The sequence below is a fragment of the Prinia subflava genome, chromosome 9 (genome assembly GCF_021018805.1).
Source record: "Prinia subflava isolate CZ2003 ecotype Zambia chromosome 9, Cam_Psub_1.2, whole genome shotgun sequence".
Lineage (NCBI taxonomy): Eukaryota > Metazoa > Chordata > Aves > Passeriformes > Cisticolidae > Prinia > Prinia subflava.
This window is the reverse complement of record NC_086255.1, coordinates 13,193,965-13,209,438: the sequence shown is the minus strand read 5'-3', so window position 1 is coordinate 13,209,438 and position 15,474 is coordinate 13,193,965. Positions and strand designations below refer to the sequence as shown.

The 15,474-nt window shown below is 49.4% G+C and overlaps 2 protein-coding genes across 2 annotated transcripts in view; one reads left to right on the top strand and one right to left on the bottom strand.

The window, feature by feature from the left end:
• The window catches only part of FBXW4 (F-box and WD repeat domain containing 4), a 60,281-nt gene extending 53,680 nt beyond the window's left edge, over window positions 1-6,601 (top strand). The window contains exons 7-9 of the mRNA XM_063405462.1: window positions 5,153-5,293; window positions 5,452-5,593; window positions 5,854-6,601. Coding sequence (XP_063261532.1) covers window positions 5,153-5,293; window positions 5,452-5,593; window positions 5,854-5,970 — 400 coding nt within the window. The 3' untranslated portion in view covers window positions 5,971-6,601. The remainder of the gene's footprint in view (window positions 1-5,152; window positions 5,294-5,451; window positions 5,594-5,853) is intronic.
• A 1,651-nt stretch (window positions 6,602-8,252) lies between these two features.
• DPCD (deleted in primary ciliary dyskinesia homolog (mouse)) lies at window positions 8,253-15,471 on the bottom strand. Its single transcript, XM_063405461.1, has 6 exons — window positions 15,329-15,471; window positions 14,982-15,062; window positions 14,191-14,315; window positions 13,264-13,397; window positions 9,580-9,682; window positions 8,253-8,455 (listed from the first exon to the last, which is right to left on the bottom strand). The coding sequence occupies exons 1-6, from the start codon at window positions 15,390-15,392 to the stop codon at window positions 8,351-8,353; spliced, it is 612 nt and encodes a 203-aa protein (XP_063261531.1). The 5' UTR covers window positions 15,393-15,471; the 3' UTR covers window positions 8,253-8,350.
• Between the last annotated feature and the right edge of the window lie 3 nt (window positions 15,472-15,474).

Sequence of the window (15,474 nt, the reverse complement as noted above, 5' to 3'; positions counted from 1 at the left end):
CCCTATGTGCAATGCAGATGTTGTTTGATCAAGCCTTTCGCTTCTTAGCATAAGTTGCTGCATCCCCTCAGTGCCTCAGCTGCTATTGCAAAGTACCTGGAAGAGACAGCAGCTCAGCTCTTCCCTCTGGTTTTGGTGCTTTCTCCTAACTGGGTGACCGAAATTGTGCAAATGCTGCACTTGGGATAATTATTTTAAAATGGATTTACTTTCCTTTTTCTGTTTCATACTCAGATCAAATATGCCAGTGTTTGGTACTGAACAGGGCTCTTTACGCCTTTTTTTTTTAAAGTATATGCTTCCCACCTTCCCCATTTTGTTTCAAATAGTTACTGGGGCTGAAATATTGGTTTGGAGCTCTGTTTGATTCCTGAGTAGTCATCTGCTTATGTGCAATAGATTCTCCTCTTTGGTGGATGATCACAGTTCACAGATGGGGATTCCAGAGCAAATGAATTGTCCTCAGTTTTGCACATCTCTGTTTTCAACAGATGTTCAAAATTCAGCAGTTTTCTAGAGTTTGCATAGTTATATAGTATCAATTCTAGTGAATTGGGATCACCAGAAATTGAGGGTAGGGAGAAAAATGTTTTTTTCATCCCAGGAGTGTAGTTCTTGTGTACTGGAGAGAGCTGGGTAAGATCCTCAGCAAATGGGCAGGTTCCAGGGAAGCAGGTGCAGACTTCTTCTGGACTCTGACTATCAGAAAGATCTCAGGGAGATCCTGAGCTTTTATGGCCACACAAATAGTTGCAGTGGCTTGGGAGGCTGTAAATAACTTTCACTTGGTGAAGCAACATCCCATGGGTTATCTGGAAAGTAACCATCTGGGCTCTGCCATGACTGATCTTATTTTGTCTTCATATTAGTGACTGAGAAGGAGTAGAACTTGAAGCTGCTTTTAAAAGAAAAACAAGAACTTAAAGAAACTAGCCTGTTTCTTCCCTTCACTTTGCTGCCAGGTTGTCTGTCTTCTGGAGGTATCAGGAGAGCTGTGCTCATGGCTAGATTTCTGGCATGGAATGGAAAGAGTAAATAAGAATAAATATCTGATTTTAAAAGTTATTTTAAAAAGTCTTGAAGAACTTGGAAGCTGATTAAGATGAATCAAAGGATTCTCTTTAGTGTCTGAACAAAATGCCTTTCATTGTTGGACTCATCAGTTGGATGCATTTACTAGGCACATGGACTTTTTTGAACATCTTGTTCTATCACCGAGGAGTCCAGAGCCTGGTGCTAATACAGCTTTCCTGTGCTAGGGATGAATAGGCTGCTGGATTTGCTCTGGCTCTGTTCCTTGTGGGCTGATACTGGATTACTGTCAATATTATTCAGTCTGTCTAGATGCTTAACAGGAAGTATGAAAAATTAGGAATATTACAAAATTCCTCGACAGTAGAGGCCTACTTGTGTGTTTGTAGGTGGTGCATTGGCCCAGATGGTTTGTGGTTAAATTGTTGAAATTAAGAGATCTTGCTCTAGATTGGTCTTGCCAGAAAACTTGCACTGTCACATTTGTGATTCTGCTCCAGTGGTGCAGAGTTGTTTCTGTTGGTGCCACCCAGCGCTGGGACTGAACACGGGCACTATCTGACCCAGGCTGTTCAGTGCAAAGACAAGCAAAGCTCCAACCATCTGCACAGGGAACTACCTGGCTTGGCTGAAGAAGACCTGGGGGCGAAACAGCTACTTGCTACTGCTGGAGGGCCATGGCAGGGTGGGGAGATGGTGTGGCCCTTCCACATTTGGTCTCACTTGCTCTTCCTGACTAACCTTCACAGCCCGTAACAAGGACAGGGCCTCTGGAGTACTGAGGATCAGCCTACCTGGGATTTGAAAGGTGTTTAGGTGAAAAAGGGACCACAAAGGAAAGAAGGTGGTTGTTTCCTGCCATATTTTGCTGGTGCTGGTGAAAAAGATCCAAGATAGCTATGCCATCTCTTTCTGTCCCTCATGAAGAAGGTATCTTATGTCCCTCTAAGCTGTTAGGAACCATTGGTGATGTGCTGGTGTAGCTGCTGCTATTCCATTGCCTCTTTGTGGGTTATCTTGATAGGTTATTAAGGATTAGATGTGGGTTTTGCTCCCAAGAAAGGGGAAGCTGTTCAGGTATGAGGTTTGAAGGAAGAGAGTATTTGGGATAACCAAGAGTGGGCAATTTGTGGGCACTAACTTATGATCCCAAGACTGGAAGAATTGTGGTGACAGAATTCCCTTCCCAGCATGGGCTCAGCATGGCTGTGTATGCTGCAGGCACATAGAGCTGGTCTGGCATGGTGATAGCTGTCCAGGGACACCTTAATCTGCTGAATAAAGGGGAAATATAATCGTGTTCTGCATCTTTTTCACCTTAAGTGTGCCCGTGCCATGGGTGTTTTGTTTGTATGCCCAGACTAGAGTACAGTAAATTTTCCCCTGGTGCCAGATGTTTCACTGTAGCAACTACCACATTACCTCTGTAAATTGCCAAAGAGCTGCTCCTGTTTCCAGGGGCTGCAGCTCCCACCTGAGAGCTGCTTTGACTGTTCTTGGGCCAGGAGAACCAAGCTGATTAACAAACCAGCAAAGCAAGGTTTACTTTGCTGCAGTGGCTTGCAAGTATCTGTGCCCATTTTATGCCTACAGAGAAAAGCCAATCCTTTTCTTTTTTTCCTCCCTTTTTTTTGTTGCCTTTTCTTTCATTTTCTTTCATTTTTGTTGCCTGGGATGGAAAGGTAAGTGGAGGGAGGAAAACTGGTGTGACTCTGTTGAAGTGCTTGGGCACCACTGCAGTGAGAAGGCATGGAGAAACACTGGGAGTGAAGCACCTGGGTGGTGCTCAGGGTCCAAGCTGCTGGTGCTGCCTAGGGCTTGCTGGGGTAGCTCACCTCTTGGAGTAACTCCTGCTCCTGCCTGAGCAACTGGCAGAAGAATCTGTCAGTTGGGTGGTCTGGCCCCTTATGCATCTCACAGGTAGCCCAAGGATTCTTGTCTGGGAGAGCTGTTTACTCCTCCTCATACCTATCTTGTATGTCTTACAACTCTGGGCCACACGTACATCTTGTAGGATGAAGAAGGTTTTGCAGAAACCTTGATAAGGGCTGTGTGCATGTCCATTTGTCCTGCTGGCTTTGCAGAATGGCAGATGGAGGGGATCTGTGTGCTTGGAAGGGCAGGGGAGAGTCAGAGCACTCATGTCCATCCATGTCTCACTCCATGGTGGATCTGATGACCCATCTCTGCCAACCAAACCAAATTGCTTTTGTTCACAGTGCTCAAACCACGAGTGCTTCAGCCTCTCAACCCATAGACAGGTGCAGAATTGCTGCTGGGTTGGTTTACAAGTAACCTTCCAAGGGTTAATGTATTGTGAGAAGGTTGCAAAGGGCTGAAGCCTGGAATCCCCTCGATCCCTTGCCTGGAGAAACACAAAGTCCAATAAGCCAGCACCCCTGGATTCGTGTTGGGGGGGATTAATTCATGCACTTGATGTTAAAGCTTGTCCGAGAGGTTTGCATGGGGGGGCCATTGCTAGGGCTGGTTGGCCTCTCTAAATGGTTGCTAGGGCCCTGGCATCAAGGTCCAATGTAGCTGCCCACAGCCACGGTCACGGAGGGAATTACACAGCCACAAAGAAATTGTTATTCTACATAATCTGCTCTTTGGAGAGTGACTGTGGGGAAACAGGCTGGCCCCAGCATGCCGCCAGCTCTGTGATCATAGAAGCGTGCTGGCTGCAAAGATCGGCCAGGGCTCGCCTTCTGATCTGGGGACACCAGGGCTCGAGGCGCTAATCTGCTTTATCAGCGATTTCTCTCTCCTGACACAAAGGTGTTTACTTGTTTTAACATCTCCCAGGACTCTATTTCTCCTTTTGTGTGGTCTTTATCCCCCGACGAGGGCTTTAGCCCAGATTACAGACAGAATTAAGGCATTTGGCAATGTGCCTCAGAACTGTGTGATGCTGGATCAAGGAGCAGAATGTAACAAAATAATGGAGGGAGATGCTGAGAGTGACCCCACTGCGGGATCCGTGCTGTTGGCTTTCAGGACTACTTCATTGTCCTGAGAACCAGGAGGCTGTTGGAGAGGGGTGGCCATGCAGCAGAGTTTGAAAAGCAGGTGCTTCAAGTTGTATTGTGTCCAGCATTTTTGCTGTAGAGGGTGTGAGGAGAAGGAGAAGGAAAAAAATGAGAGTTTGCAATAGGTGGCCATTTCGGGCAGCTCGGCAGATTGTCCACTCTATTCCCAAGAGTCTGTCATATCTGACTATTACTGGCTGCTGCAGCAGGTGGAATGACACTGGGGTAGGCTGTGCCATTCCATGTGACCCTGGGAAAGGGCTCAAGTTTCTTCTTGAAGTCTGGCAGGGCAGGATCTCACCAGATACCCTCCACCTGGTGGGCTGCTGGTTCTGCACATGAACAAGCAGCAGAGTGGTACCACCACAAAGCACCTAGCATAGTGCTTCATGGAGATCTTGCTTTTGCTCTTTCACTACAAGCAAGGAATTAAAAAGGAGGAAAGGGTCAAGAAAAAGAGAAAATCTAGCCTTTGAAAGGTCATCTCCAGAGCATCATTGGAGTGGTTGCTTTTGACCTATCACATTGAGCCCTAGATACGGTGTTTGTAGAATGTGGTGAAACTGGAGGGGCTTGATGAGAGCAGCCATGGCAGACTGGGCTGGGAGAGTCTAATTTGCCTGTAGATCTGTGCTGTGTGTCGAAGATCTAGGGAAATACCCCAGTGGGCAGTATTTTGAAGGACAGAGTATGGGATGGGGTTGAACAGGTAAATGTCTCTTGCAGATTATTTGGAGTCTGACTAAGCTGGGAGTTGTCTCCTGTGGAAGTGGAGACATATAATTCAGAATACTGGTCACTTTTCCCAGGGAAAAGGATCCCATTCTGCTAGAGGTCCACTGCCCCTGTACCTTGGCTCTTCTCTTTCAGCTGGGACTCCTGCTGGTCACCCTTCATGACACCCTTCATAGTGGCCCAAACAGTAGCAGAAGCAGAGGGTGGGAGAGGAAAACTGTGTGGGCTTTTGTATTCTATTATATCACGAGAAATGAGATCTGTAAAATTTCTGTGACACTATCTCTGCTCTGGCCAGCTGAACTGGAAGAGCTTTTTGCTCTGAATGACTCTTCCCCTAATGCATTTCCTTGCAGTGGTCAGCTGTTGACCTGTTTAGGGACTGACTTCCACCGTGGAGCTGGAGTCCTGGATGTGTTCTACGAAACGCCCTCCCTCCTCCTTTCGTGTGGGTATGACACCTACATCCGCTACTGGGACATACGGACCAGCGCCAGGTGAGCCTGCCCTGCGGGCATCTGGGGCCCCCGCCAGGCTCCTGGGCTGTCCTTGTGCAGCAATAGGGGAACTCAGCTCTCCCTGAATTAGCTCCCTCATGCACAGTGTGTGGAGGAGTGGAGGCTCAGCCCTGCTCTGGTTTGTGTTGCCCTTGCAGGAAGTGCGTCCAGGAGTGGGAAGAGCCCCATGACAGTGCCCTGTACTGCATAAGGAGTGATAAGAACCACATGATTGCCAGTGGCTCTTCCTACTATGGTGTGGTGCGCCTCTGGGATAAGCGGCAGACTCGGTGCCTGCAGGTGAGCACCTGTAGGAGACTGGGCAGCTGCAGAGCCTCTCAGCTGTTCTCTGGCAGCCCAATGTACATGCCTTGTGGGAGAAAGAAAGAGGGGCTGCTGGGCTGTCTTTGGGGCTAGTCTACCATGGCAAACCTAACCTATATGCAGGGAAAACCTGCTTTGCCTTAGCCTTTGGATCTGACATTTTAGCCTTTGGATCTGTAACACCAGCCGGTGTCTTTGGGCTGACCTTGTCTCTGAAAGATTCTCATTTTTTGCAGAGCTTTCACCTGTCTTCACCCACCAGCAGTCCAGTGTACTGCCTCCGTTTCAGTACCACCCACCTGTACGCTGCCCTGGCATCAGCCCTGCACGTCCTGGACTTCACGGCCTCGTGAAGGGCACCACAGCTGCTTCTGGTGACCCCAGCTCAGCAGAGCTGACACTTGGCTCAGGGAATTGCAGGGCAGGAGAGGTGAGAAAGGCCCACAAAGCTTCTGAAGGGACTTTTTTACCTGCCAGAAAGCTACAATAAAGAGTGCACAAAGGGCCAAACTTTCTCAACCTTACCTGCCTGTTAGTGAAAATAATAGGTCAATTGTCCTTTACACTTTTTATTTTGTGCAAGTCAGAAATTGTTTTATTAACTGTGTTCCTTTTTTTCTTTCTTTCCTGTTTTTTCCTGTGGATACATCATTTGAGGGGCAAGTTGAGCCAGGATGCCCCATCAGCTGTGTGCTGGTCAGGTAGAGATCAGCCAAGCTCTAAGCATGTGAAGCAAGCTGTGTGTGGGGTGGACTAATTTGGTGGAAGGGGAAGGTGCCTGGAGCGAGGCCCACCTTTCTCCCTAATTTGTTGTTCTGACAGCTGCTTGTGTTGTCCTTCACAGCCAAGAGCAACAATTGAGTTAAAAGGCAGAGCCAGCCCTGCTTTCAGTGTTCCTCCCCAAGCTGGCCTTCAGGTCAGGCTATGCACTTGGCAGGGCTGAAATGGTCGTGTTTTGCTAAATAAAACAGAAAGGAAACAAAAGAGATTGTATGTTTTCTTTCAAGTTCTGAAGGAGTTGTGATGTTACCTGCTGATTGCAGGGGTCTGGGTGGGTGGGGGAGGCTGGACCTATTTTCAGATGCTGTCTGCATGTCCAATAGATTTCTTTCCCTGGCTGGACCCTGTGACACTGCTGGATTGAAGGTAGTTCCTGGGAGCTTGGATCTTCTGTCACTTTTTCAAACAAGAATTCAAAAAGTAGGGTCTGTGACTCATTTGGTGCCTGCATAATGAAGCAGCAAACCAGACTAGTATGAACACCTGGATGTGATTTACTGGGATCCTGTAGGCACATCCAAGTGTGCTCTGCTCCTTTTTGTGTCATCCTTCTGAAGCTGACGTGGGTCTCTGAACAACCATAGCTTTCAGCATGCTCTGTGCTGTCTGATTGGATGTGGATAATGTGATGTGAGTGAATAGAGTGCTGTCTGGGGTCTGGCCCTCCTTGGGGACGGAGATATGGGAAACCTACTTGGTTGAGTTTGAGTATCCTGGATAGGTTTTTATCACAGTGAGAGCGCTTTTAGGCTAAGTTACTCAGCATGGTTACTTTGCTAGTGCTTCATACATTCATTTTCACTGTCAAGAGGCTGTTCTTCCCTTGTGATGCACAAGAATTCATCATTTGAGGAATATGTGAGGAATATGTTTGCTGGAGCCCCAGACTCTAAGGAATAGTCATGGTTTGAAAGCAGCCTCACCAGGGAAGCTATGCTAAGAGCCCATGAGCAGCTGACTTGAAGTTAGGTTTTGTTTGTGTAGTAACTGTTCAGGTGTGAACTGGGACAGAGCAACACTCAGAAATCTAAGCAAGGGGATGGCTGTTGGAGAGGAGTTGGTAAAGAAGCACTGTTGGGGTTGTGCCTGTGCAGTGAGGTTTGCAATGGGCCATGTTTGTGCCTTCACAGGCTGGGCAGCTGCTGCTCCTTAGCTGGCCAGTGGCCCAGACACTGCTTCCCCTCCATACCATGCAAATGAAGGCAGCTGCACATTGGTTCCTGTGCTCTGCACACCCTGTCATGTTGTGGGCGGCTGGCACTAAGTCAGCAGCTGCATGTTTACCCAGCTCTTTGCCCTGTTTCATAGGCTGTGCCCACTCAGGTCTAAGCATTGATGCTGTTTGCAGAGATACCAAAGTCACCAGAGCATCCTTCTGACTGCATGGAGGAGCTGCATAACTGCACAGGAGGGAGCTGCTTCCAAGCACATCCAGGCAAGTAATGGGTGTGAGGAGGGAATTCCTGTTTTCCAAACATTACTGCCTTCCACAATTATAGCAGATGAAGAATTCCCAAGGTGTCACATTGCTCCTGGAGAATGGGGACAGGGCTGCTGGTTGTGAATGTGGTCTGCTTCCTTTGCATACTACAGCGTCCCACAATTCACAGAAGGATCATTCGATCCTGGAAGTGTTCCCAGCCAGGTTGGATGGGGCTTTGAGCAGTCTGGTCTAGTGGAAGGTGTCCCTGCCCATAACAGGGAGGTTAGAACTAGATGATCTTGTGTTGTCTTTCCAACACAAACCATTCTATAGTTTTATGAAATGTCTGCATAAATCAGCAGGCCAGGCAGCAGACAGGTCAACTGCCCTGCCATCTTCCTGGGCTTACAGAGATTCCTCCAAATGGCTCTATTAACAACAGAACTCATTTTTATTAGATAAGGCAAAATAAACACCATTAAGCTGTGCCAGAGAGCTGCCCCTCACCTCAACCTTTTAGCAGCCACTGCCTACTGGGTCTTACAGTCTCCATCCCCACTGTTCGCTGCCTTTATCTTCTTCAGCTCCTTCTGCAGCTGCTCTTCTGCAGCCAGGATCTCCTTCGGCTTCTGGTACTGTAGGACAGAGAGAAATGCCCTTAGCACTCCTGAACTCCTGTTCAGCCTCTGCTCCAAGCAAACCAAGTGGGGCGTGTTGCTGCCAGCCCAGCAAGGGCCCTCCGGCCAAGGGAAGCCTTGCCATTACCAGCTGCCTCTGAAGCCCATGTGGAGAGGTGGTGCCATCAAGCTAGAGACATTTGCTAACTTCTGGAGTGTCTTTTACAATGCAAGTAAAACTTTCCAGTTAGGTGTGGAATCCTGGCCCACACCAACCCCACAGGAATATCCTGGCAAGCAGATCCTTGCTGTGCTCACTGACCATATGATCACAAGTGTTTTTTATATATATATAAAATACACTTCTTTTTTTTTTTTTTTTTTTAAATGCAGAGAGAATTAAGAATTGCAGTTCCTCTGTCTTCCCCTGAGAGGCCTCTCACCCAGCTGCAGCTTAGTGGTGGATGCAGGTGCTTTTTGCAAGGTTTGGTCAGTAGCAAACAGAAGCTCAGGAGGACTCAAGGTGCTCCTCTTGGCCCATTTCCTCAGCACGTGCAGCCCAGCTCTGCTGCCAGGTTTCTCACAGAGGGTGTGCCCTCTGTGTCACTGACTTCTGCACTGAATGAGACAAGCACCTGTTGCTCAAAGGCACCTGTCTGCTCCTTGCAACAAGGAGTGTGTGCCCATGTTGCTAGTGTCTTGCTTCCACCATGTGTGTGGGAGTGTTCCCACACTGACACAAAGCAGCAGGTGATTATTTTTTTATTATTCTTTTTTAAGACTGTGAGACCTTGAAGTGCAGCAGGTCCTTGGTCTCTGATGCTCTGAGACAAGAGAAACTTAGTGTCACTGAGAGGGGAGGCTTGCTCAGGCCTGAGGGAGAGAATACACGGAAAATAGGTGACACTCTTCCACCTGCATGTCACCTTGAGCAGCAAGCAGGGCCCCTCCTGCTGCCTGGGATCTCTTGGCTAGTGTCAGCAAGTGCAGTGTAATCTGAAACTCCCACCGACTGTGTGACAGAGAAGGGGCTGCATGAGTGACCCTCAGCTCTGCCTTGTTTCCCCACATGTAAGAACTTTAGCTTCTTTGTGGACATAAAGAGAAGGGCAGAGTGCTGTTCTGTGTGGTCAAAACCTCACCGTGATGATCAGTGTGTTGTTGGCATGGGTGAAGCTCAGGGCAGCTGCATCCAAGGGGAGGTGGTATCGGTCCAGATCAGGAATAGAGAACTTTTTATAGTACCTACAAATGAGAGAGGAGACAAACAAGGAAGGTGGGGTTTCTATTCTGCCACTAGGAGTGCTGAGACACAGACTGCTGGTCTACAAAGTGTAGATGAGGACAACAGACTTCTCAAGGTTGGCAGGAGGCCCTTGTGCTATGTTGTGTGCCTGCTGGTGCCCCCAGGTTAGCAGGAGCACTAGAAACAAACCTCCAAAATGGTAACCAGAGTTGGCAAGGTCCTGAAGAGCTTTGGTGTGTGACAGCAGGCTTGGTCCCTCCAGCTTGCCTGTCTGCATAATGCCAGCTACAGTTAAAGACAGACTACTCAGCCCTACCAAGGTGTTCCTTGTCTTTTTCCCTGCTCATGGCCTCTCATTCCCTTTAAGTAGCAGCTTCCTTCAGCTTTTGTCAAAATAGCTGTCAAAGCTCTTGTGCTATATGACTTACTTTCCTCTGTGATGCACCATTTTATGTTGCAATCCTTCCTAAATCCCTCTTCTTAACTTCTTGCTGCACTTCCTAGGGAACTTCTTGCTTTGGTGGCACAGTGGTGCTCAGGCATACCCCTGGGCACAGATCTCCAGGTTCAACTGCCCACCATCACCTAAGCTTCTGCTCTGCAGCATCTCCGTGCAGCCTCCATGGTGGCTGTGGTGCTCCTCTGCACTTACAGCTCTCCTAGTTGTTCCTTCCCTGGTTTCTATCCCAGTCTTCCAATAACGTCTCACATCCAAGCAGAGGACAGAGAGGCTTTTGCCAGCTAAGAGATTTCCTAACACTTTGGAGCCACAGCCCTGTAGATCTGTCTGTGTTTGCCTGAGATCTGTGCTTGGCATGGCTTGCCCTGCATTTATTGCTTCTCTCTGGGGCTGCACCAAATACCCTGGCTTGTGGTCCTGTGCCCATGCAGAGGCATGGCTGGATTCTTAGTCTCTTCCAGCATTCTTGTGGGCAATCCTCTCCAAGGAATTGGCCTGTAGCTGGTACTGAAGTGCCTGGAGCACAGTGGGAATAGGCAGTGGCTGCTACCATGAGGGGTGGTTCTCAATTCAGCTGGCTGTGTGTGAGGCTTGGCCTCTCTAGCTACCTCTGCCCAAATTGCGGTTTATTTTCCAAGTTACGGTGAAAACAGCTACAAAGGGCAAATGGCTTTCCCGGTGCAGTAGGAGGAATGTACACGGCTTGTTACCGCAGGGCTCAAACCGTTCTGTGTTGTCACTGCTGTCGGTATTTGGAAAAGGTGGCAGACATGGATAATAAGGGAGATGTCAAAGGTTAAACAGCAGAGATTAGATGAACACAAAGACATGTTAAGGAAGTGTTAACTTCTTACCGATTAGACAAAAAAAAAAGCAGTACACAGAAAAAACCCACTGTTTCAAAGGGCCTTGGGAGTCATCAATGAAACACCAGCATTCTGCTGCCCCAGGACTAAGGAGAAGGGGAGAAGAATGGCTTTGGCTGGCCCCAAACTAAAATCTGTGACAAGATCAAAGGAAACCAGATCTGCCTTGCCAACCCCTCCTCCTCCTAACATTACCACTGCCTCTCACTACAATAATTGAATCAGGTTTGGCGTTTGGGGAGGTGGCTTTCTCGGTTTGTTTTTAGAGTTCAGTTTAATGGATTTATTTTACAGCAAGAGGTTTTAAGCAAATCCCACTTGAGCAGCCCTTGCCGTGGCCAGAGGGAACAGAGTGACTGGTGGAAGTGAAGAGCTCCTGTCTGGGCTGGGGAGGTAGCTGGTGGATGGGTATCCCAGCCGATGCAGGCTGATTCTCTGCCCTCTCCTCTCACCCCATGGCCAAGGGCAGTATTACACTCTGAGCCCAAGTCCTGGCCCGAGATCCACAGTATGTATGTGAAATCATCTTTATTATTTTCCTACTGGAAACTCACTCTTTGTCAGCCCGTAGGGAAAACTGCTACTGGTATGCTGAGAATTTAGAGCTGAGCTACTCAGTAGTGACTTGGCAGCCCATCCTGTTACTTGTGCCTCTGGCTGGCAGTCAGCACAGCTCCGTTGCTCAGAAGCAGCGTGGCTGACTTCCAAGGGTTGGAGAGGCTCTGAGGCTTCCTTTCTCTCCCGTAGTGATGTGCACTCTCTCTGTGGATTCCATGCTGTTGTTGCTATCTTGGAATTAGTTGCTGAGTGGTGCCTTGCCCTGGCCGAGACCCAGGAGAAATGATCTAAGATATCCTGGAGCCTGTACTGAGTGTGCTAGGGCTGGTGTCTGTCCCTGCTCCCTACTGACACCAACGTCATTCTTGTCCTCAGTGAGGTGGCTTCCAGCTTTAATTCTAAAAGTCCTTAACTGTCAGACACAGGCCATGAGTTGCTGTTGGGTCCTCTGACACTAATCTGTGACAGAGTAAGTGTCAGCTGCTCATGGAAGACCCTCCTGAGAGCAGTACAAAAAAGCCCAAAGTCAGCTAGGCCTCAGTGCTACATTATAACCTTATGGCACCTATGCAGGAAGTTCCCACATACACACATACAGTCCAAGTAGGACTTGGAGTAGGTAAGTCTGTCTGTGACAGTACATGGTTAGATTTAGGATCAAGTACTCCATTTCTGTCCTAGCTCCATGCATATCCATGTGTGGCTGATGGGAATCTCATTCATCTTTTGCTACATAGGTCTCCCTGCTAAAGCACCACTGTTCTGTGAATCCCTCTGTGTTCATTTAGCCCAACATCCTTCTGTATTAGAGCTGTCATTGCTTGCTGTTTCTATGGGTTAACTCCCCTCTTCCCAGCCTTCTGATTTTGAGCCTCCGAGTATGCTGATGTGCAGAGCTCCAGCAGTCCTTTGCCGGGAGACTCGAGGGTGCCGCGTTGTGAAGCCCTCGGCAGCCAAGCGGCCGTAGTTCTGTGCCGACAGCACCACCTACAGCCACTTCCATCACCTTCCCTTGTGATCCCAAGGCTCGTTCTGTGCATCCACTTCCCAATTACTACAGCCTCATCTTGGCTTATCTGAGGCTGTAGATGCTTTGGGACACAGTGTGTGTTTCATTCCATGTGGGATGCCATGTATTAACACACTGTAAGATGTGGCTTTAAAAGCATTTTCCATTTTCTTCCTCCAATCTCAAATCTTGGCAGAACACCATGGTGCTGCTTCCTTCCCAGATTCAGTCTGTCCTTTTTGCTTGCTACCTCCAGATCATATCACTGACATTGTGACGTGTCTATGCACAGAGATCTGTCTGGGTGCCCACAACTTTGCTGTCCATGTTGAGTCCTGCAGCATTCTGAGATGCAGTGACTAAATCAGAGGGAGAAAATGGAATGTTCTAGCTTCAAGAGGCCTGCAGGGCTCTTCCTTTATTTTTCTAGTGCAAGCACCACCCTACTGGAGCCAAGATGAGTTTGCAATGGCCAGTGCAGAGCTTGAGGGGCCCTACTTGTAAACGTGTCTGAGACAGTTGGGACTGGAAATCAGGCAGCAGGAGACATGTGCTGCAAGGTGAGGCCCCTCAGCCCTTGCACACTAGGGACAGAAGAGGGGACAACCCCCTGTGCAATCTCTAGCCTGCCCTTGTGCCAGCCCACCCCAAGGGACTGTCAGCACTGGCAGTGCTGTCCTTACTGACTTCTTGTTGGTGGTCCGGATGACACAGCAGCGCTGCTCCTCCTCCACGGAGACACTGTAGACCTCTTTGGGGTAGGGAAGGTTATGGATCCGCCACTGGAAGCTGCTCAGGGTATCCTTCCTCATGAAGATAGGCTACAGCAAACAAGTACCTTTAGCAAGGCCCCTCCAGCTGTCTCCTCTCCTCCCTGTACTGCCTTGTAAGACTCCACACGGGAGTAGCTGTTCTTTCACACTGGAGCATTAGGGAGTAACTCAAGAAAGCTGCCTAAGCACCACTTTCCTACAGCTAGGGCTGCTCTGCCTTTGCCCAGGGCACTGCTGGCAGGAGGCTGGAAGTGTTCAGGGAGGAAGCCTTGCAGTACAGGGTTACAGGCAACTCTCCCTCACAGACAACCAAATACCAAATACTGAGCTTTACCTGCTCTAGGAAGGTGCTGGATTCAGTCCTAGCTCTGCCCCTGTTTGCAGTGCAGAGCTGTGCTTGTCTTTCAGTCTGTAGAAAAGCTGGTGAGAAACTAAACATCCTCAGCTAGAGGGGTGTGAAGATGAAACAAGCTGTGCCCTATTACAGAGCTGCCTGCTATGCACTGCTTGTGCTTTTCATTGCTATCACCTCTGTCTTCTATCCCTGACTTGTCCTGGCACTGGCCTTCCTGTCACTGTGCTCTTTCAAGACAGGACAGTAGTTGGCCAACACAGCAGTACAGTTTCTTTACTTAAGGAAACTACAAATCTCTTGAAGACTCCAAAAGAACCTAAGCTGTGCCTTCTTTCTACTCAGCCCTGCAGTTTTGGGGTGATTTGTAGCAGAGTGCTGGGTGCATTAAGGCTGTCTCTTGGTGATCTCTGCTCTACCAACTACTGCACAACTAAGCACAGGACAAAGTAGATTTCAGTGCAGTGGTACCTGCAGACCCTTACATACATTTGAGCTGCTCTCTGTTATAAGCTCTGACTCCAGTGCTCCCAGGAGTGGCGAGGTCGGCTCTCCCACTTCCACCTGCCACTTGCCGGTGCCCCCGAGGGTGTTCTTCTCTCGCCATTTTCTACCTGGGGAGAGAGAAGAAGGGCTTTAATTCTTCTGCTCTGTAAGAACTCCAGCAACGGACTGCCAAAGCTGCCCAGCACACTGGGATGATATGAATATATGTATCTTAATTCCAGTAATTTTGACTTTGGTGTGAGATGATCTGCTAGTTGGCCTATTCCTAGGTCAGAAATTGTGTGCTGAATGCCTGGGTTTTTTTGCTACTTGGTACTGAAGCCATGATGAGGTTGCAACAGGTGCTGTGCTGCAGCTGATGTGGTTTTGGACAAGAGCCATAAACAACACCTTGTTTGCGGTATCGGAAGCCACCAAAAAGCATATTTCAGCCCTTCATGTGGTACAGACTTGGTGCCTGGCAACTATGATGGCAATCCCATCTAGTCCATACAAGTCTGTTGTGACAGATGGGATGTTTCACAGAGATCCTGGGCTAAAGCAAGGTCTGTTATGCCATGGAAGTCAGAGAACCCTGGCTGCAAGATGAACCCTACTTCTGTCCCTATTAAATTCTGCTGCAGACATGCCCGTCTCCCAGAATAGGCAGGGATGATTTGTTCCTGACCAGGTGGTCCCTCTCAACACTCCAGCCCTGAGGGTGTACAGACCCACTGCCCTGCAGTTCTGCCCCGACCCTTGTCTGCTGGGAGCCAGCTGAGAGCACCACTTACTTATTAACTGGCCAGTCTTAATGTCGTACTCTTCGGCCATCTCCTTGCCATCCTCGAACAAGTAGTGGATCTTCCGCTTCCCTAGAGGCAAGGCAGGTGGTGAGAGGAAACGGGATACCCCTACCCCTGGGTGTAAGGCTCTGTCCCACTGTCTGGGGCCCTATCCCATTGTCCGAGCCCCCGTCCCACTGCCCGCGTTGATGGCCCCAGGGAAGGACACAAGGCCCTGCTCGGGGTGCGGGGCTGTGCCCAGGAGCGCTGCCCTCCGCGCCCGCTCGCTGCAGGCCCACCCCACACTCCGCGGCGGGGGCAGGCGGGGGCTGTCCCGACCCTGGCCCCGCGGTTACCGTCCTGCACCAGCGCCGTCTTGTCGGCCGCCCGCAGCCGCTCCAGCCAGCTCGGCACCGCCATGGCGGCCGCGCCGTCGCCGCGGCAACGCGGAAACTTCCGCCCGCCGCCCGGAAGCGCTTCCGGCCCGGCCGAGCCGAGCGCG

Bases quoted from the DNA above. Each gene is read 5' to 3' on its own strand.
- DPCD (XM_063405461.1), bottom strand. From the start codon at position 15,392: ATGGCGGTGCCGAGCTGGCTGGAGCGGCTGCGGGCGGCCGACAAGACG. The intron at 14,316-14,981 runs GTAAGTGGTGCT...CTCTCTCCCCAG, and splicing joins TAAGACTGGCCAGTTAATAA to GTAGAAAATGGCGAGAGAAG. The intron at 8,456-9,579 runs GTGAGGTTTTGA...TCTGTCCTACAG, and splicing joins ACAACACACTGATCATCACG to TACCAGAAGCCGAAGGAGAT.